This window comes from Miniopterus natalensis, chromosome 7 (assembly GCF_054644295.1).
Source record: "Miniopterus natalensis isolate mMinNat1 chromosome 7, mMinNat1.hap1, whole genome shotgun sequence".
Lineage (NCBI taxonomy): Eukaryota > Metazoa > Chordata > Mammalia > Chiroptera > Miniopteridae > Miniopterus > Miniopterus natalensis.
This window is the reverse complement of record NC_142087.1, coordinates 10000001-10021530: the sequence shown is the minus strand read 5'-3', so window position 1 is coordinate 10021530 and position 21530 is coordinate 10000001. Positions and strand designations below refer to the sequence as shown.

The window sequence follows — 21530 nt, the reverse complement described above, 5'->3', positions numbered from 1 at the left end:
TCCGAGGAAACCATCTTTCCGTGGATTAAGGGAACTTGTCTTTAGATAAATGGCTTCATATTCGAGGAAGCACACGGAGCTCATGGCTGGGAAAGGGCTCCATAAATCTCCGTTAGCGGCACCACCGTGTTGTTATTATTTAGTGTTGAAGCTGCTGCACGTGCCGTCCGCCCAGCCAGGACCAGCACTGGGCTGTCCTGGGTGTCTGTCTGTCTGTCTGTCCAGGGCTCCATCTTCCAGGCTGAGCTGGACAGAGATGGATAACACCTCAGAAACCATCTTGCCCAAACCCTTGTGAGGGTTGAAATTCAGGGCCAGAAAGGAGAGGGGGCTTGCCCAAGTCAAACAGCAAGAGGTGCCACGTGGGACTTCCGATCAGGGCTGGATCCCCCACAGGATTTCTAGTCCTGGGTCAGACTGCACATTCCCACACACAGTCACAGCCTTCCTTCCTCCAGCCACCCGGCCGGCCACCCACAGCGTTCACCGAGCCCCTCAGCCTTGGCCTCATGCCAGGCCTGGTGGACTGGACCGGTTGCTGCCTTGGGAGCTCACCTCACAGGCGACAGACAAGAGACAAGCAGGTGACGAAGCAACAGGGTAATTTCAGATCACAAAGGGCCCCATGATAGGCACAGAGTGATGAGGGAGAACGGGGGCAGGAAGGGTCTCTGAGGAGGGGGCATGTGAGCTGAGCACTGAAGAAAGACAAGAAGCCAGTCCATCAAAGGGAGGGGTGTTCCCAGCTGAGGGAACAGCAAATACAAAGCCTCAGAGCGAGAGCAAGTTTGATTTCTCCAGGGAAGGGCAATGGGGCTGAAATTGGCTAAAACTGATGAGCAAGGGAGAAGCTTCCGATACCCTTCACCCATGAGGCATTACTGTTACTAATGATAATAATATTGGTGTTAAAAATCATAATTCCAAATTTGAGCAAAGTCCAGGGTGGGTGGGTGGGGGTTACGTTTACTCTAATTCTCTCGGCAATTTCATTCTACCTGGGAAGGCTGGCACTAGAGTCAGATGATCTGGGTTTGAATCTCAGCTCTGCCACTTCCCAGCTGTGTGACCCTGGCTGAGTTCTTTGACCTCTCTGTGCTTCCTTGTGCTCAAAATGAGTATAATAATAGTACCTGCCCCATAGGGTTAGTGTGACAATAAGCGATGTGTAAGATGACTGGAACCAGGGCACATCCTAAGAGCTACAAAAGCATTGGTTGTCATCATCATCATCATCATCATCATCATCATCATCATCATCAAAAGGAGTGGAGGCCCAGAGCAGTGAGGCTGTCTTCGAGGTGACACAGCCATGCAGGCACACGCTGCCTCGCTCTCTAACTTCTATACAGCTGGGAGTGGGGGGATCCCTTTGATGTCACGGCCCACATCTGCCTCCCTTGCCTGCTGCCCCAGGGAGACAGAGGGTGGGCTGTCCTCCCAGCACCCCTGGTGTGATTGACCAAAGTCGCTCCCATTGCCCTCTGAAGCATCCTGTTTTCTGTCCCCTATATGATCGGCTGGTGTGACAACTGAGAGGCTGGGGTCAGGCTCTTCTCACACTCTGACCTCAGTGGCGAGTGGCAACTGAGGGCACTGGGCCCAGGCCAGAGATGTGGGCTCTTGTCCCAGCTGGGTCCCAGTTCTCCCAGGCTGCTCCCCTGTCCCCCTAAGCCTCAGCTTCCCCATCAGAAAATGAGGAGTTTGGGAGAGATTTAGGAGAGGTGAGGGCTCTAAAGTCAAATCCTGCTTGACCATCAGCCCTCTGGGGACCCTGAGCCTTTGGGCTTCAGTTTACTTTTTGGGTCACAGTTTCCTCATCTATAAAATGGTGAAATCTGAGGGTCACTGGGAGGTTGCCCGGTGTAGTGGGTCAAGCTGGGGTAGGGGATCAGCTGGACCTGGATTCAGGAGGGTGACTTAACCTCTCGAGCTGCAGTTCCCTTCTGGGAAATGGAGGTAACGGACTATGGAATGAATCATGCAAAGAGCCCAGTGCCGTGTCTGGGCTGCTCCCTGCCTCCCAGCTGGAGGGGTGGGCCATGCAGGGAGCCACGAGCCTCACCTTCTTGCAGAAGTGGTACAGCTGGAGCAGCGTCTCCAGGTCTGTGCGCTGCCGCTCGGCGGCCATGTAGAAGTGGGTCAGCTTAGCCTGGAAGGTCCGCTGCGTGGACGCAAAGGCTGCCAGCTCCGGCAGCTCTGTTCCCCCTGCGTTGCTGGCCCCTCCGGCTGAAGATCCCAGCTGGGCCGCCTGCTTGGACAGCTCCAGGCCTCGGCGGTACTGGGCCTGAGTGGGGAGAGGAGGGGCGTTCACTCAGCTCCCACCGTAGCTGAGGCGCCCCCAGAGTCAGAAACCTCCCACTGCCCCGCTGCTGAGTGACGAGACTCCCTGAGCCTCAGTTCCCTCATCTATACAGTGGGGACCCGGGCCTTTGCCGAGGCTGTTTACTTCACTTAGCTGGGACCCTGCTTAGTGTCATCTTCTTCTGGAAAACTTCCCCGACCCCAAAGTCTTTGTGTCCCCACAGTTTTCCCTTTCTGTCTGTTTCCCTGTTTGTGCCCTACCTCCATCCTCCCCCCCCCCCCCGGTTCTGGGGGTTCCCTGAGGGATTCTGAGATGAGTCGTCTTTGGATTTGGTGGTCCCTGAAAGCTTCCCGGAGGAGGGAGCATCTAAGCTGAACCTGTTATGATCCAAGCTGGTCCCCTCACTGTCTCCAGAAGTTTGCTTGCGCTTGTCCAGCTCCACACCTTTGCCCTAGCACGCTGCCCCTCTATTGCCCTCTCTCCCTCTGCTCCTGTCCTGTCGCTCAGCTGTGGGAACGCACTGCAGCCTGGAGGAAGAAGTCCTCGAATTCGACGTGGGCTCTCTTCACTGTCTCCAAGCTCCCGTCCCTGGGGGTTAGCGCTCGCAGGCACCGGCTTCCTTCCTGCTCCATCCAGTCGCTGACCTGGGACAGGGAGGGAGGTCTGGATGTGAGGGGCTCATGTCCTTACACCAGAGCAGGAACCTGTCTGGGGCAGGCCTGGAGCAGAAGCGCCACATCTCCCAGGCCAGTCTCCCCTTTCACCTGCTGGATGGCCGTTTCCAGGTGGCCCATGCGGACACGGAGCTCCAGCCTCCCCAGGAGGTGATTAGATGCGGTGACCAGGACATGCAGCTGCTCATCCACAAGACTATAGAGGGCAGCCGCTTCAGCCAGGTGGCTCCTGGGAGGCAGAGGAGGGTGAGAGAAGGCCCGAGACGCACCCCTCCCCAGTACTCCTGCACAGTATAAGCCTGCCCCCCCACCCCACCCCCAGTTCCCAGTGATTTGTGGCCCTCACCTGGGTATTCTGGCTGCTGACTTGCTGTGTGACCCTAGGCAGGTCCCTACACCTCTCTGGGCCTCAGCTTTGGTCTTTTATGGGCCCAGGAGGACCAGCAGACATAGCAGGAAACCAAATGACCCTTTCCTTACCTAGGAAGGTATGAACTGAGTTGGACAGATCTGGGTTCAAATCCCAGCCCTCCTGCCTTCTAGTCATGGGACCTTGTGCAAATTTCTCAACTTTTCTGTGCCTCTGTTTTTTCATGTCTCAAAAGTAGAGGTAACAGAACCCACTTCACAAACTGCTTGCAAGGATTAAATGACCTAACACACCTTGGCTCTTGACCCTGGCTACAGATTAGAACCTGCCCTGGGAGCTTTAAAAATCTCGATGCCCAGGCCTACCCCAGGCCAACTTCAGGTCTGAATGCGGCCTGGACACCAGCACTTCCTAAATCTCCTCTGGAGGTCCCGGGGCGGGGGATGGAGGGGATGGGGGGGAGGGCAGCCGGGGCTGAGAACCAGCCTTCACATATTCAGAACACTTAGCACAGTGTTTGCTGCTTGTTATTTCTATTGCAGTGAAAGTGAGTAGCTATAAGACCCCCTCACCTGGGTTCCACTTTAGAGATGGGAAAACTGAGGTCCAGAGAGAGGAACTGACTCTCAAGCATGGCAGTCTGAATTGGAACCCAGCCCACAGCTTTTTCTGAACATAATTTTTAAAAATGGTCAAGCCAGCAAGGCATACATGAAGGATTGTGGAGGGGATCCAGGACTGGTAACACTTGGGTAAAGGGAGGAATCTCGAGACTTTTCCAGCGCCCCTCAAATCCCATCCACCCTCCTCTGCCCTGGGGGGTGGGGTGGGGGTTACTTCAGACAGAAAAGGAAAGAGATGGAATGAAAAACCTGCTTGCCTGGAGGGAGTCATGCTCTGGGCCTCCCCACCTGACTGCCACTCCCCATGGGTCACTACCCTTCCAGGTGAAGGCTCAGGGTGCATGAATGGGATGGAAAATGCCCCTGCCTGGCAGAGGGAGGGGGGAAGGAGCAGTAGGCTGGAGCAGCAGGGACCCATCTGCAGAACTAACCTGCATAGCGGCTCACATGGGACCACAGCGCCCCCTGGTGGAGCTTTCAGTGAGCAGTGGCCTGGAGGGGCCTCTGGTTGACAATAGGGGCCTGGCACTCAGCCATTGAAATGGGGACATTCTGGGAATCACAGCACCATCAGGCTGCATGAGGGGCAGGGAGACAACTCCACACCTGGCACCAGGGCCCACTGCTGCCCAGTGTTCATGTCAGCATGACTGCCTGTGGGCACAGCTCAGGGTGCTGTGTTCAAGTTTCTGGGCCAAGATGCCTGGGTTCAAGCCCTGGCCCCACCACATCCCAGCTGTGGGGCCCAGGGCAAGTCACCTAACCTCTCTCTGAGCCTCAGGCTCCTCCACTGTAAAATGAGGATACTACTAGGATCTACCGCATGGGTAGGAATTAAACGAGTTACTATTTGCAAAGTCCTTAAAACAATGTTGTGCTCATACTAAGTGCTATTTAGGTACTGGTTAAATAAACAAATTGTCCTTGAGTTTATGCAAACTTTGGAACTGTGTGTTCTTTCCAGGAATATTTATTCTGTAACTCTGAGACCCCTCACCCACCATGAGGCTCTCCTGGACAGGCTCAGCTCAGTATCTGGATCAGAGAAAGTGCTTGGTCTATGAGTGTGACCAGAAACAGGCAGGGCTGTCCTCCAATGCCCACCCCAGGCTGAAGATGACCAGGGCTGAAGGAGGGCAGCAGAGAAGGGACAGGATAATATGGGCCCTGTGTACATCCTTACTCTGGGCATCTGCAGGGCCCACCTATGTATCCCCAGCTCCAAACCCCCATCCAGGAAACAGGGTGGGTGGGAGAGGGAAAGGCTGGGTGTCTGTACCTGACATCTGGGTTGAAGTCCAGCCTGCTGGCCTCCTGCTGCAGCCTGGCCAGGGTGGCTCCGCCTTCCCGCTGCAGGCTCAGCAGACCTGGGTCCCTCAGCACAGCCTCCATCAGCTCTTTGGACTTGTTCAGACACCTGGAGGCCTCCTGCCAGTGTAGGGAGGTGGCCTGAGATCCAATCCCCACTCTCCCTCTAAACTTACCAGGGCTCCCCACACCCTGATCGTGCCCAACTCCCCTAGTTTAGCATTCAAGGTCCTACAGAGAGTCTATTCTTTCAATCTCTAAAATATCTCCTCAAGCCACTCCTCGCATTGCTACAGCAACTTCACTGGTCCAAGTGCCATCATCTCCTTCTCTTTTTTTAAAAAAAAATATGTTTTATTGCTTTTTAGAGAGAGAAGAAGGGAGTGGGAGAGAGAGAAACATTGATGAGAGAGAAACATTCATCAGCTGCCTCCTGCACGCCCCCTACAGGGGATCGAACCCACAACCTAGGCATGTGCCCTGCCCTGGAATCAGATTGGTGACCTCTTGGTGCGTGGGACAACACTCAGTCAACTGAGCCCCACCAGGAGGTGGGGGGTGGGGGATGGGGGCATGCCATCATCTCTTGCCAGCACATCCATCCCAGCCTCCTCACTGGTCTTCCTGCTACACTCTGGCTCCCCCTGCAGTCTGTTCTCTACAGGATCTGGAAGGATCTCAAAGTGCAAATTTAGTCCCTCTGCTTAAAACTCTCCAGTGGCTTCCCCGCCCGCTTAGAAGGAAATCCCCAACCCAGCTCCTCCTTGATACAGTCCCCATTGGATCCAGAAGATCTTCTAGTTTTCTCCTCACCCCTCTCCCCCAACTTACTCTGTTCCACACTGGCTTCATGCTATTCCTGAACATACCAAGCACAATCCCACCTCGGGGCCTTTGCACATGCTTGCTCTCCACCTGGAGCCCAGTACCCCTCCTGTTCCTCCTTCTCATCCTTCAGGCCTGAATTTAAATACCAAACCTTCAAGGAGCCCCCCTCCCATTATACTCAATCTTATTTTCACAGCATTTGGCACAATTTGTAACTAGATGTCCATTTCTTTGTTCACTTTTTAACAACTCCCTCTACCACTGTTCCATGAACCCATGAGGGCAGGGACAAGTCAGCTTGCCCCAGTCTGGGTCTCTGGGTGCACATAGTGAGTGTCCCATAAATACTTGTCAAATGAATGAATGAAAGACAGAGACGATCATGCCCAGCCTGGCTGTCCTCTTCAGTGAGCCCTCGGTCTGTGGAATCTGGGGTGCGTCATGACTTCCCCATTCCATGCTCTGGCTCACCTGTGCCCCTCCAGGGAGGTCACCCTTCTCAAACTCCTTGATGGACGCCTGTAGCAAGGAGGAGGCCCGGCGGAGGTCAGCAAGGAAAGGATCCGACTTCTGTAGGACAGAAGGCCAGAGTGGGGGTGTCAGCCTGGGCCAGTGAGGAGGGCACCTCCCCCACCCAGGAGGACACAGCGGGGGCATTAGGTGGTGGTTTTCAGACTCGAGCTGCATCAGCATCACCTGGAGAGCTGGCTAACATCCATGCTGCTGAGCCCCACTCCTGTGTTTCTGATTAGTTCCTCTGGGGCGGGGCCTGAGAAAGTGAATTTGCAACAAGTTCCCAGATGATGCCCACACTCCTGGTCCAGGGAATACACTTTGAGAACCACTGGTGCGGGGATTGAGGGAGAAGACAGGCCTAAGCAATCCCCAGGCCAGCGGGGGTGCCTTGGGGGAGAGGGGAGGGGAGATGGAGGGCAAGGGTGGGGGGACATCCTCTGCTGGGTCCCACTTCAGCCCAGCTCCACCACTTACTCGCTGTGAGGCCTTGGGCAAGTTATTTAACCTCTCTGTGCTTCTGCTTCTTCCTCTGTAAAATGGGATCACAGTAATTCTTGCCTTGGTGTGAGGATCAAACATCATTACCAGTTTTATATTCTGGGTCTATAGATAAGATTTCATTTAAACGGAAGGTTTTAAAACAAAAGCATAGTTTGAAAGTCACTGAATTGATTGGAGAAGGCGACTGGGGCCCAGGGGACAAGTAGGAAAGGAGATTTTTCAGTGCCCTTTTGTACCGCTTGAATTTTGAACATACTGCCTATTTCTAAACAGACATGATTTTACAAAGAAGAGGACCACGTTGTAGATTGTTATAGACCAGTGGTTCTCAGTGGGGATAATGTTGCCCCTTAGGGGACACTGGCAATGTCTGGAAACAGTTTGGTTGTCATGGTCAAAGTGGGCAGAGGCCAAGGATGGTGCTAATCATCTGCAATGCACAAGACAGCTCTCAACAACAAAATTATCCGGCCCCAAATATAAATAGTGCTGAGGCCGAGCAGCCTTGGTCTAGAGGAAGCCCCTGTGGACGCTGATGGACACGGCTTCAGTGCAGTTTGTGCTGGTAATCTCCTGCGTCCTGCTGTGTGAGCCAGCCCATCCTGTGTGTTCTCATGTTAACCTGGGCATGAAATGCCCCCTCGAGGGCTGTGGTGAAGAGGGATTGAGGCCACACAGGAAAGGAGCCCCATGCTGGCAGTTTCTTTATTTCCTCCCTCTTTCAAGAGGGAGTGTGTCTGCCTCCCCCACCAGACCCTGAGCTCCTGAGCTGTTTGCTGGGTACACAGAGCAGATATCTGTGTTTATTTTCAGTTAACATACACATAGCTCTTAACCTGTGCCAGGCACTCTTCTAAGCTCTTTACTCCCATTAACTCAATTACTGCTCACAACAGCCCCCAGAGGAGGTACTGTGATTACGACCCCCCTTTTTATAGATGAGGAAAAGGGCTCAGAGAAGGTATGTAACTTACTCAAGGTCACACAGCAGACCTGGGGTTGGAACCCAGGCAGTAGGGCCCCAGAGCCTGAGCTCTCAATCACTCCACTCTGCACTTTCATTTTAAATGTTTGTTGAATGACTAGTTTTGAACCTGATGGTGTGGATGGACCGATGGGACAGGGTAGTGAAGGGAGGAAGAAAGGGAGTGAGGGACAGGGTTAAAGGCTGTGACGGTCGACACCTGGAAGAATTGCACCCACTCGCTGTGGCAGTAGGTGAAGGAGCCTTCCAGGGCTGTGGGCAGCTGGCTGGGGTCCACGTGGTGGCTGAGGGCCTTTATGGAGGTCAGCACCTCTACCTGTAGACAACAGAAGCAAGTCAAGAGGACCGGGAGTCAGTGTGGGAACAGACATTTGAGAAGGTCCTGTCCAGATCCCGGCCCCAGCACCACTCCACTTCCCACAGGTAAGTCTGGCCCTGGCTTTAAGAGTTGCTTTCTGGGCAATGAATCTTCTCTGGGAATTTTGAAAAATCAAAATTCAGAGCCTTACCCTGGGTGAGGAACAGCCAATAGGCAGCACTCGCACTGCGACTCTCCCAGCCTGCACCCAAGGCAGACATCATTAATCAAGCGCAGCACTTGCTCCCTCTGAGCAGGGCTCTTACCCAGCCCAGCTCTCCAGGCAATCGCACAAATTGATTGAAGCTGGCCCTTGTCATGTAATTTCTTTGTAATCCTTGTACCATTCTCTGGTGACCCACCAAGGTACTGTCTCCTTCTTGAGAAAGGTCACCAAATCCTAAAAGTCTCCCCTAAAACGTGGAGGAGGGGCTAGGTGACTGCGTCTCCCAGGCAGATACCTAAACTTGGAACTGGGCAGGTTTGTGGTTTAGGGGTCCCACTAGTTATCCCTGGTGCTCTAAGTGTGGTCCATGGACCAGGAGCAGCAGCATCACCTAGAAGCATGTTAGAAATGCAGAGCCCCAGGCCCCGGCCAGAATTATTTCATTGGAACTTGCACTTTGACAAGATCCCTAAGTGACTCATAAGCACGTTAAAGCTTGAAAAGCAAATCTCTAGCTCACAATGTGCCTCGTCACTAACCAGGAGTAAGGGGCTCTTTAAAATCATTTCTTAAAGCAGGGCAGAGCACAGGGTGCCCACACTTATGACTGGGGTACATAGCACTAACTGAAGGGAGCTGCCTGCAAAGTCCCAAATCAACTCTGCATCTGAGCTGGAGATGCTGAGAGAAACTAGGGAGAGAAATACTGGCAGATTGGGAGGAAAAGGCACCTCTGCCTCCACCCTGCTGTGTGGCCTTGGGCCTCAGTTTCCCCATGTGAAAAGAAAGGGGGAGTGGTTGGCTAAATGCAGCTTTTCAAAAAGGTTCCATGCCATGTGCAGCTCTCAATTGTGCGGTGGTGCCACCAGGCATGGGTAGGATCGCCAGAGAGAATAATTCTGTGACACGGGGTGGGGGGAAAGCTGTAGCACATGGAGCCTTGTATTTGCTGACTTGCACTACCTTATTTCAGGGCCTCTCTTCGCTGGTGACTCCTGCAAATCTTCACTCAGCTCAGCGCAAGCCCAGCATCTCCTCTACCTCGGCTGACACTGCCAGCCCCTCACCTGGCCGTTAGGTAATGTCTCCAGTGGAAGAGCAGCCTCCTTCTCACCCAGGAAGAGTATGGCACTGATGGGAGCTGGGTCCAGAGCCTGTAGGAAAGAAGCATTTCAGAGCTGCTCTGCCCAGGCCTTCTCTGAGCCACTGAGCTTCCCCACCAAGATGCAAGCAAATAGGCCACAGGGCCGGGGAGAGGAGGGGTCCCCGAGGCTGGGACCCTTGTGTGGTATGTGTGAAGGGTGTCTTTGGACATCAAGGTCCAAGCTGTGTTGCAAACGTCCTAGATGACCCGCCCCCTCTGGGCTTCAGTTTCCCCATCTATGCAGTGAGCAGGAGATCAGGCCCTAAGGTAAGCATAAGCCAAACTTCCATTTAATCTGCTGCCCGTCATACCATCTGGTTAGGAATCTCTCCCCTCCCCCATCCTCAGGTCATGAGGTTCATGGGACCTAAGTCTAAGCATTCCCCTGGTCACAGAGATTGGTTGATGGGCAGACACCTGAGCCAGCCAATCAGGGTTAAGGAGACACAAGAAACTTTTGCTGGGACTTCTGGGGAAAGAATCTCTCACTTTTTCCTACTGAACTTGAAGGAAAGCCCAGCAACTCCTCTGCCTCTTCTAAGTTAGAACTTAGCAGCTCTGACATGTGAACTTCTGGGAGCCAGACTGCCACCAAGAGCAGGGCCTGGCTGAGAAGGGCACCCTCCCAGGAGAACAGGGCCAGAAATGGAGAGAAATGGATCTTGGTGACAATATGTGAGTCCCCAAATCAGGCCATACTTGAAGTTGGATTTAAGTCCTGGACTGTGAAGTCACATGAACCAATGAACAGCCTTTCTCTTTAAGCGTGTTTGGGCTGGTGTTTCTACTAGTTGCAACTAGGAGTCCCTGCCTGGGGGCCCTGGACCCAGCTCTGAGCCCCCTGGGCTCCGTGAATATCAGAAGGCCTTTGGTGCCCCCAAGACTTGCTAGGCTGATGTTGTCCACCTGCCACTCACCTGGGTGGCCTTGAGGGCACTGACCAGACCAGGGTGTAGAGGCTGGTTCCTGGCATCAATCATCAACACGAGCCCCTTGGTTTTATCTTCTGGCCTGTGGGTGGTAAACAGAATTGGCAGTCTTGCTGGATAAACCAGGCCCTCTAGAGGGAAGGAACTAGTGGAAGGTGAGGGAAACTGGCTGCTAGAAGCCTTGATTAATTGGTGGACTCTTCATCCTGCAAGACCACGACCCAATGCCCTTCCCTCCAGGAAGTCCTCCATGATTCTTCTCCAGAGCCCATTGCTCTCTCTTCAGTGCCCCCACAGTACCACACACAGCCCTCTCTTACACCCTAATAACCATAAGCACTATCCCAGTCACAGTGGGTAGGTCACCCAGCACTCACTCATCCTTTCTGTGTAGGCAGAACTCTCATTTTGTTCAAAAATCCAACTTTCTCCATAAGACCATGCGCCGCCCCCCCCCCCCAACCACAGGGGCTAGTTTCTGATTGGTTGAGGCCAACAGTATAGATCTAATTCCTCTGGCCAATGATTGGTTTAGATAGGGGTCATGGGACATATTTCTGGCCAATGAGACCTGAGGAGAAGTTCGCTGGGGGTCTCTGGGAAAGAAGTCTCTCCTTCAAGAAGTTCTTACAAAGAGCTGTAAGGCAGAGACGCAGAATGATAAATTTCCTTACCAGGTGAGACATTTTAAATTGGAACTTGTTACTTGCAGCCAAAACACCCTAACTCATTCGCACTGCACTTTCAGCAATCACCTTCGATTTCCCAAACTGACCAATTGTCGGGACTTGTTAAAATGCCGATCCCTCACCCCACCCTCACCCCATCCCCCCAGACATCTGGGCCTGAAGGGTGAGGCCAGAAGCCTGTGGGCTTCCAAGTGCCCTCGGCCATCCTGCCAATCAGGCAGGTTGGGAAAATAAACCCACTGCCTTCAAGCCTTACAACGAGCCAGTTCGCAGACAGAACCAGAGGTGGCCAGCGAGGGGTGGAGCTGTGGCACCGCCGCAGTATCTGGTCACCTGGGCAGGTTGTTTCATTTGGCCGGGAGTCCATTCCCCATCTGTAAATGGGGGTAATGCTGGTTTTGGCCTCATGGGACTGTGGTGAACACCAATGAATTCATTACTATAAAGCACTCAGTGACTGCGCAGAGTGAGAGGGAGGTAAATGTCTGCTATTATTACTATCTTCCAAGGGGAAACTGAGGCACAGAGCTTCAATGTGAGAATTGAGGCACAGAGCTTCAATGTGAGAATTGAGGCACAGAGCTTCAATGTGAGAAGAGGTTCTCACAGGTGACAGCAGGTCTCTGACTGCATGTCACCCGCCTCGTCTGCCTCTGGCTATGCCCCTGCTGAGAGAGTAATTTGTTTCCACACCTCAGCCACCAGCCTGGAGGCCCCTAGGGCACAGGACCCACTGTGAGGAGCCTCTGGGTCCCTAGAGTGCCCCAGCACGAAGCCAGGCCCAGAGCAGGTGCCCAGCAATGTCGGTTACAGCAGCAGAGGAAAGCAAGCCCAGCACACAGGAGCCCCGAGTGCACCACCTCCTGCAGCCTACGCAGCGGCTGACCCCCACCTCTTATGGACACACTTGGTCCTCAGAGCCCACTTGGTCATCCCCTTGTTTTCAGGTGAGCCTCAGAGAGGGGAGGTTAGTGCCTCAAGGTCACACAGCAAGTTAGTGGGATTCCAGGGTTTTGTGTACCACGCTGGCCACTTCTCAGCACCAAATAGGGGGTCCCATCTCCCTGTCAGATCAGAAAAGCCACTCCACCTTGGATAAGAAGAAGAAAAATCTCAGCGGCCAGCTGATGGTGGTGATGCCTCCCATGGGGTGGCGTGCATGGAGAAGGTTCCGTCAGTCCCTCCACCCCCTGCCCCTAGCAGCAGAACCTCTAGGTTGGGTTGGGGTCTGTAGCCATAGCCCTGAGCAAACACCACTTTTGAGGCTGTCTGATTAGGGCTGGGACTCAGAGGAGGTCCGAAGGGGTGGGGGTTAGAAATCAGCCCAGATCACTCATCACTTACTCAATCTCTCACTCATTCTTTCACTCTCTCACACATTCATTCATTCATTCACTCAATCACCCTCTATTTGTTCAACAAGTATTTATAATTCAGATGTCAGCTCTCAATTATCACCTCCTCGGAGAAGCCTTCCAGTTGGAATTAGTCCCCTCGCCCTTCTCACTCTACAACCGGTGGTCTGCAGTCCAGCAGCATCAGGATCACCAGAAAACTTGTTAGACATGCCAATCTCAGGCCCCACCCCAGACTTACTGAACCAGGAGCTCTGGGGGTGGATCTCAGCGATCGGTTTTAACAGCCCTCCAGGTGACTCTGACCCAAGCTCCAGTTTGAAAACCACTGGCCCACAGCAGCCCAGTTTTCTTCACTGCACAACACTCTTGAGAGTTGCCGCCCATGGTTCATTTTTGGCTCGTCTGTCTCCCTGACCAGCCTGGGATCCTGATGCCGGGACTAAATGTGTCCTGCTTTGTCTCCAGCATCCAGCTGGGGACTGGCTCTGGGAACAGACGACTGGGAAGGATATGGTGTCTCTCTACTAGGTGCCTTGTCCTGAGCTCTGGGCTGAGAAGTGGGCGGGGTGGAGTGGTCAGCCAGCCCAGCCTCTTACCTGGGGACAGCGCACAGGTAGGAAAGCAGCTTGGTGACCTCTGAGGCTGTGCACCATGGTGTCTCCCAGGCCTCCTGGGTGGTTGACACCAGAAGCAGGGGCCGCCCCTCCCTGTCCCGACCTCCTGGAGGAGAGAGGACACGTGCACAGTGAGAGCTTTGGTGCAACCTCTCTACCTGCTCTGTGGCCTCCAGGCCTTTGCCCACACTGGTCCCTCTGCTGGAAATGCCCTTTCTCTCCCCACCCTCCCCCCGTTAACTCTGGACTCTTATTCATCCTTCAAAACCCAGCTCAAAAGCCACTTCCTCCAAAATATCATCCCTGAATTCCTCCTCCATGCAGAGGTAGCCTCACCCTTCTCTGGACTCCCTCTGTCCTGGGCATCCTGAGAGGAGAAGCTCGTGCAATGAGCTCTGGGGTCACACAGACATCTGTCCTCCCGCAGCCCCTTGTATGGCCTCATGGTCACAAGGTTTTTTATACTGAGTTGTAATAACCTGTTGATTTTCTCCACCACTAGAATACAGGCTTCCTAAGAGCAGAGACACATCAGACTTGATCCCTGCTGAATCCTCAGTGCTACGCTCAGGGCCTGGCGCACAACGGGTGTTCAGTAAATATTAACTGCAAAGGTGAATAAATATTAATAATGTGCTAGATGCTGTTAATGCCCCCCCAGACCTCCCCATCAGGCTAGAGCACCCATCCCCCCACAGCTATAAGTATTGGCTGTAAATGGCTCATAGATGCCCTCTTCTCTGAAGAACTACCCTGGGCTGAACTGGATCATGGGCTCACCCTGCACCCATCCCAGGATCAGCCTCAGTTGTTGACCAACAGATGCAGGCACAGAAGGCCAGTCCCCTGCACCTTCAGATGGAACCAGCTCTGTGGGATCAGGCCACAACCTTGCTTAGTTCCTCCCCAACCCTGACCTGCTTCCCTCACTCCCCTTCCCTGGGGGCAACCTTCAATAAAACAAATCACTTTCATAAGGATCCCTGTCTCTGGTTCAGCTTCTAGGGAACCTGACCTAAGACACCCACCTTGCCTGCCTCGTTGAAAGTAGAATGGTTGTACATATATATATATATGTTTGGATGGGTAGATAGATGGGTATGGGTGGATGGATGGATGGATGGATGTTTGGATGGATACCTATAAATTGCTTTTATATGTATAATTCAACTTCTTCATTGGAAAGATGAGAAACTTGAGTCCCAGGAAGGCTCGGTCCAGAACACAGGCCTCCAGAACTTTCCCTGTCTTCTTCCACACCCACCAGCATCTGAGGATGCTCAGAGACTCCCACCCCAAACGCCCTACCCTTCACCAGCCCCTATAATCCCGAGGACCTGGCAGGCACGCTATCTTGGAGTGGACGATCTCCATACTCAGAGCCCCAATCCTGGGCTCGGGCCCTGGCGGCTCCTCATCCAGAGTGGGGCCTCTCTCTGGAGGGCCTGTAGAAGCTTCTGGGAAGTCAGCCTTCTCTCCAGTCAGTGGGCCTGAGTCAGCAGCTGAGCCAGATGTTTTTGTCTGAGTTGTCCCAGCTGGAGAAAAGCAACAACAAAAGAAAGGGTGTAAAGCAGAAGATGGATTTTCCCAGAAGGGGATGGGGAATGTCCTTCTGACTAATAATCATCACAACTATTGATCTCTTACTGTGTGCCAGGCATTGTGCAAAGCTCCTTCCTCCTGGTGTCTCTGAACCGCAAAGCAACTCTGTACGGCAGGTGAGATTCCCACTACTCAGAGAGGGAGACCTGAACCTTGAGAGGTCACCTTGACCAAGGTCACCCAGCCAGTGTGTGGTGAAACTGGGGTGCGGACTCAGGCTGTCATAACACCTTGCTCGATTCCAGAACCAAAAGACTTCAAGCCCCTTGGCATGATACCTCATGCTCCGAACTGCTGAGACTGAGCAGCCCAGGTGGTCTCTGTCCCTGACAGCCCGCACCACCTTGTCACTTGATCCCATCCAAGAACAGTTCCCCTGTCCAGCTAAGCAAGTGGCACCTTACCTTTCCCCAAGCACTTGGCTCGGTTGGGTCTGGGAGAGTAGAGTGAATACAAGACCTTCCGGGGCCCGTCATGCTGGAGCGGGGCTTTCTCTGGGGGCCTGGGAGCTTGCCTCTGCCCCTTCAAGAATGAGAATTTGAGCCCAAGAGTTGGGGATCTGGAAGAGGATGTGTTTCGACTAGGGCCAGTCCTAGGCTTGGGAAATCTGCCGTTCCCTTCTTTGGTCCTCTCTCCCATTTTGGTTTCAAGGGCTGGAGCAGCAGGAGGAGAAGCTGGGCATAGCCGGGGAGAGGCTGCTTGTTCTGGTCCAGGCCTGAGCTGTTCCATATTCTCTGCGTTTCCCAGGGGTCCCTGTGTCTTGGAGGCAGCTGCCTCTTCTGAGGCATCTGTCCTGAGGCCAGAGGCACAGTGTAGTGGGCTCTCGAGGACGTTGAGGTAGGGTTCCTGGGGCTGGCCTTCTGAGTTGTGGGAGGGGGCTCTATGGTTGCCCTTTCTCCGCAAGCCCAAAGCGCACGGCTCCTCCTCCAAGCTTGCCATCTTTTCACAAGCACACTTTTCCAGAGAAGGTTCCTCACTGTCCCCTGAGAGAGGCAGCATCTTTTGAGAGAAAGGGATTTCTTTAGTGCCAGATAGCTCCTCCAGTGCCCCAAGAGGACACCCATGGGGTGTGTCCACCTTCCCACTTGGAGATTCTCCTCTGCTTTCTTGGGAAAAGTCCAGGAGAGCCACATAATCTCCCTCTAAGACCTGCCTGGCCACATCGTCCATCCTGAAGGCCACCTCCCCAGGCCTGGCTTGCTCCACCTTGATGAGTCCGGGGTATTTAATCCCATGTGTCCTGCCCTTACCCTTGGCCAAGCTCTGGCCAAAAAGGATCTGGCTGCCTGGTGACCTGGCCTGGTGCAGCTCTTGAGAGCCACTCAAATCGAGTGCCTCTAATTGAAGAGAACCCCAGGCCGGGGAGAGGACAGTCATTGCTTGGGGTTTGTCATTCACAAACTCTGGGCTGGTTATCTTGGTCCAGGGTATAGGAACAACCCCCTCTTCTGAAGCTACTAGGCAGTTGTGTAGGGGACTTCTCTCAAAGTCATTGTTGAAGGCCTCCAGCCACTCCTGGGAAAAAAGTGTGGAGTAGGATGACGCAGGAACAGGCTTCATGTCCACTGTGCGGAGGTCTAAGGAGAGGCACTTGATCATGATGCAGACGGACTGCTCCTCCTGGGGCTCAACTTGAAGGTAGAAGTCACCTTGGCGCAATAAGAGGGGGTTGAGGGGGGCCAGGTGGACCACAACCTTGTCCTGCAGGCACAGCGGCCAGCCCTGATGCAGGAAGAGGCAGTGTGTGTAGGGGGCCTGCAGAGAGAAGGGGATGATGTCAGAGAATCTGGCCCTGAAAACCCCACCTGTGGGTCTGCTCCCTTCCCTCTCCAAGAAGGAATCTTGGACAGGTTGGGGGCTAAGGTGAGGCAAGAGAGGTGCCTAGGATGTAGCATCCAATGTCAGGGTCCTGCAAGTCACACAGCCCTGAGAGTGAGTGCCTCTGAAATGTTGCACCTTTGGTGCCTCTTGCTTCACCCTGGTCCTGGCCTTGACCTTAAAAATACTTGCTAGCCTACGGGCCTGAGGGAGAAAAGCTTGAGTTCCAGGCACTAGTTAGCAAACACCTTTCCCATAAGGATCATCTCACTGACTCATGCTCCCTTCTCCTCCCCCAAACTATCCTCTATCCAAACTCCTTTCAACCCAGCTCAAGCCTGAGCCTTCTGCTGTAAGGAAACTTGGGCTCCAAGGTCTGAATTGTAAATGTATGCAAATTAATTAACTTCTTTGAGTCTCATTTTTCCAATCTGCAAATAAGAATAATGATGCATATTTGGATTATTAGGCTGGTATGAGAAATAAGGGCAATGATATATATATATATATATAACTTGATACAACAACTGGCATATAATAGGCATACATTTAATACATATTAATTCCTGCTCCCTTTGATAACTTTATTCTATGAAAAATTGTGGGGATTTTCAATTTAAAAAAAAAAAAAAAAAGAGGTCATTTACTGCTTTTATGCCATTCTCTAATTTCTAAGTAGGAAAATTAAAAAGCGAAATAGAAACAACAGTGAGTGAAAGTCAGGAAATCTGACCCTGCCTCTAATTTGCTGGATGACTTTGAAAAAGGCATTCCACTATTCTGGGCCTGAATGTCTATTATTTGTTTGTTTCTTTATTTGTTTATTAGTTGTTTATTTGCCATTAGTGGTAACAATATGGCAGGTGAGGCAAAACTTAAAAAAAATTTCTTTTAGAAGAGTTTATGCGAGTAAATTTTCTATATAGGTAGTAGATAGAGCAAGTTACCCTGGAGCAGGCCTGGACGCAGTAATCCCATTTAGTTGAGCCTCTTCAGTGGGCTTTGCCAGACCAGTGTTCAACAGTGATACCGTGTGGCCACAACAGAAACCACTCTCCACCGGACTGACACAGTTTATTCTCTGTCTGGCTTTTGGAAAAGAGTCTGTAGACTGAGTAGATCCCAGATAATCTTATATAATCTGGCTGCTGTGATTGGTCCAGGGATGGTCATAGGATCCAAGCCTTGCCAATCAGGATCCTTCCTTGCAATTTTTCTATCTGCAGCTGATGGGAAGGAATTCATTTTCCTCTCCAGGAAAGGATTTAATCCCAGAGCTGTCCTGGGCTCCAGCCTTGTGGGAACACCTAGCATCTAAGAATGATGCTAGCAAGCAAGGAGAAGCAGAGACAGAGGCAGAAAGGGTCCTTAAGGGAATTGATCAGTGGACAAATTTGGGTCTGAGGCCAGATCACCCTGTCCCTAGCTGAGCAAGGACCTGTCATTTGCAGTCAGTGAGTCCTGCCTAAAACATTTTTCTTTCCATTTTGCCTCAGGAGACACCTCTTGACATGTAGGTTTGAAGGGATCTGGGGAGAAAGGCCTCAAGGGCTCCAGGAAAGGTCTGGAACATTCTCTGCTATTTACATTGAAGCTGCTCTGCTTCAGCCAAGGCAGCCTGGGGATGCCCACAATGCCAGCCCTAGGGCAGGCTCCTGGGGGCCAGGGAACCCACACGGATGCCCTTTATCCAGGCTTCCTTCCTGCTAGTGAAAGTGCAAACATGATGGACGCCTAAAGGCCAAGGGGCCACCCTGCTCCATTTGGAGGGCATCTCTTCTGACTTACACAGGCTGCTTCGCGTACTTGCTCACACAGGCGCTTGGCAGGGATCAGGAAATCCAAGAGGAAGCGCAGCCCATCCCCTCGGAAGTCAGAATCCAGGAGATGGAACACCTGGCCCAGGACAGTGGGCGCTGTGGCCTCAAACGGGGGATAGAGGCTTGCCAGGGCGTTCTGGATGGCTGCGTCCAGGGATGGGGGGTCCTGTGGGGGACAGGAGAGGAGGGTGAAAAGTGATAGTAGCAGTAATTACAAGGGTAGTGGCCACTTCCTATGACCTTCCAGGCCCCATATGACTAAGTCCCCTGCTAACTCCCTCATCTCCTCTCCTGTTCCTTCCCCTGGCTCACCTCCACCAGCCACATTGGCTTTCTTTCCTGTTTCTCCAATACCCTGGGGACAATCTCACATCAGGGCCTTTGCACTGGCTGTCCTCTCTGCCTAGAGTACTCTTCCTCAAGACATCCTCATTCCCTCACTTCCTGCATGTCTTTGCTCAAATGTCATTCTCTGATCCAAGGTGGAATGGAGGAATGAAGGCAGGCATCCAGGTCAGGGCCAGAGGAAAAGGGGTGGTCAGCATCCCCAAATCCCACCACCTGGATGACCTGTAGACCTGCATTTTGGAGCTGAGCTACCACTGAAGCCGAGCTTAGATCAGACAAGCCCCAGTAAGTGGCGGCTGTTTTTTACCACTGAGTTTTGGGGTGGTTTGTTACACAGCAGTAACTAATTGATATAAGTCAATATAATTAATATATGAGCTCCAGACTCATATATCCAGCTGCTTTCTGGACACCTCCCCTAGAGGTCCATCAGACACAGACCATCAACATATTAAACTCAATACAGTACCCTCCTAAACCTACTCCTCTCCCCGTGTCCCTCCATCAGTGATGCTCCACCATCCAGTCAGCTGCTAGGCCCAGGAGTCTGCTTATCAAACAACCCTCAGCCATATCCTGCGTAGTCATCTTCCTTCCAACAGCTCCCCAACACATTTGCTCTGCTCTGTTCTGTTCCCTTGCCCCCACCCTGATCCAGGTCCCCATCATCTGTTCACTGAATCACCTCCTCATTGGCTTCCAACCTCTAGTCAACCTCACTTCCAGCCATTCTCCACCAGGATCCCAGAGTAACTTTTCTCAAATGCAAACCTGACCTCCTTAGTCTCCTGCTCAAAACCTTAAAGGTTCCCCACCGCCTTCAGTGACCTTGCACCTCCCCAGTCTCACCTCCAGCCTCACTGACCTTCTCATGCTTCCGCCACAATGACACGTCACCTTATGTGGCAAAGAGAAATGAATGCTGCAGATGAAATAAAGGTTGATGGTCAGCTGATCTAAAGTAAGGAGACTATCCTGGATTATCCAGGTGAGCTCCATCCTATCACAAGGGGCCTCAAAAATGCAAGAGGCACAGAAGAGGCAAGACCCAGAGGGAAATGTGACTATGGAAGAAGGATCAGAGAGATGCGACGCTGCTGGCTTTGGAAATGGAGGAAGAGCCCAGGAATGTGAACAGCTTTAGAGGCTGGCAAACACGAACAAACCCATTCTCCCCAACAGTCTCCAGAAAAGAATGCAGCCTGCCAACACCTTGATGCGAGCCCAGTGAGACGCACGTTGGACTTCTGCTCTGTAGAACCGCAAGACAACTGATTCGCGTTGCACGGATACTGAGTCTATGACCACTTGTTTCAGCAGCAATAGGAACTAACACAGCAGGCACTGGCTCCTGTCCCTCTAGGGGCTTCATTCCCTGGCACAGAATAGGTGCTCAGTAAATGTTGTGGAAAATTGAACAAAATGTTCCTCTCTCAGCCACAGTTTTTCCATCTGTAACATAGGCAAGTTGGACAAGGCCAGAGGTTTCCATCCAGGTACAATAACGGAGTCCATGGATATGCTTTCCAGCTCTTAGGAAGCGGAGTGGAGGCCATTCTGGTTGCCCCACACTGGCTGCCAGCTCTGAGTCTGTCCATCGCTGAGGAACGTAAAGGAACAGGAGAATAAATAAGGGCCTTCGCTTACATAGTAGAGGTCCCCGGAGGTGGGGCAGTAAAGCAGGGCCTTAGAGGAGGAAGGCACTTCTCCATCCCGGCAGGATTCTAATGCCAGGAGGCTATGAAACAGGGAACGCTGGCCAAGGGCGTTTAGACAAATGGCAGTGTCACCGCTGTGTCTTCACACCCACACGGTGCTGGGCACAGGACAGGCCCCCATCACTATGTGTAGAATGAATGGACGGATGCCGACAGCCCCCACTCCGAAGGAAAGAGGGACCTGGCACTGATTTGGTGGTAAGCTCAGAGGGGGTGATGTTCCAAAGGAACTTAATGTCGAAGGTACACGTGCCCAGGAGGGGTATTTTCACACTGAGGTGGAGGGAGGTCTTTAATTTGGCAGATTGGTTGGCTCATCTGGCCTGGTAATCTCTTCCAAAGCTCCCCCAAGCAAGGCTAAACTCCAGTAGTTGTTACCCCTCCCCACCCCACCCCCATGCAATCCTAATGACAGCAGTGGGAATGGGAACAGGAATTTAGAGGACCACATCTAACATCCGCCCACACAGACACAGGAAGTCAATTAGGCCGGCACCCCTCCCCTGCCACATGCCCCCCACTCCACGCAGCTCCCTCCAGGGCCCTGGTTCCCCTGGCTTCCACTTTACTGTGCAGCCCTGGGTAGGTGCCTTCCTTCCCTGGGCCTCCTTCCTTGGGTGCGCATGGAGTTGGCCTATTGGTTTCATTTTATTTTTGGAAATTCAGTCATTTACTGGCACCTTCATGGATGTTAGCATGTCCCAACACCATTTTTACTATTAGCACTTACTGTTTTTCTTCCAACCCACTCACTTTTTAAAAACTTACATAACTGTATTTTAGGTGGAGACTCAATGTCACCCATACTGGTTGTGAGAATAAGGCCAGATTGCCCAAGTTCAAGTTCTGGCTCTGC

At 52.6% G+C, this 21530-nt stretch overlaps 1 protein-coding gene across 1 annotated transcript in view; it reads right to left on the bottom strand.

Annotated features, from left to right (window-relative positions):
* The window catches only part of KIAA1755 (KIAA1755 ortholog), a 32060-nt gene that overhangs the window by 2726 nt on the left and 7804 nt on the right, over positions 1-21530 (bottom strand). The window contains exons 2-13 of the mRNA XM_016219401.2: positions 18577-18774; positions 15375-16725; positions 14706-14903; positions 13351-13474; positions 10696-10789; positions 9702-9788; positions 8310-8426; positions 6580-6678; positions 5252-5400; positions 3070-3208; positions 2827-2949; positions 2066-2287 (exon numbers count right to left, since the gene is read on the bottom strand). Coding sequence (XP_016074887.2) covers positions 2066-2287; positions 2827-2949; positions 3070-3208; positions 5252-5400; positions 6580-6678; positions 8310-8426; positions 9702-9788; positions 10696-10789; positions 13351-13474; positions 14706-14903; positions 15375-16725; positions 18577-18774 — 2901 coding nt within the window. The remainder of the gene's footprint in view (positions 1-2065; positions 2288-2826; positions 2950-3069; positions 3209-5251; positions 5401-6579; positions 6679-8309; positions 8427-9701; positions 9789-10695; positions 10790-13350; positions 13475-14705; positions 14904-15374; positions 16726-18576; positions 18775-21530) is intronic.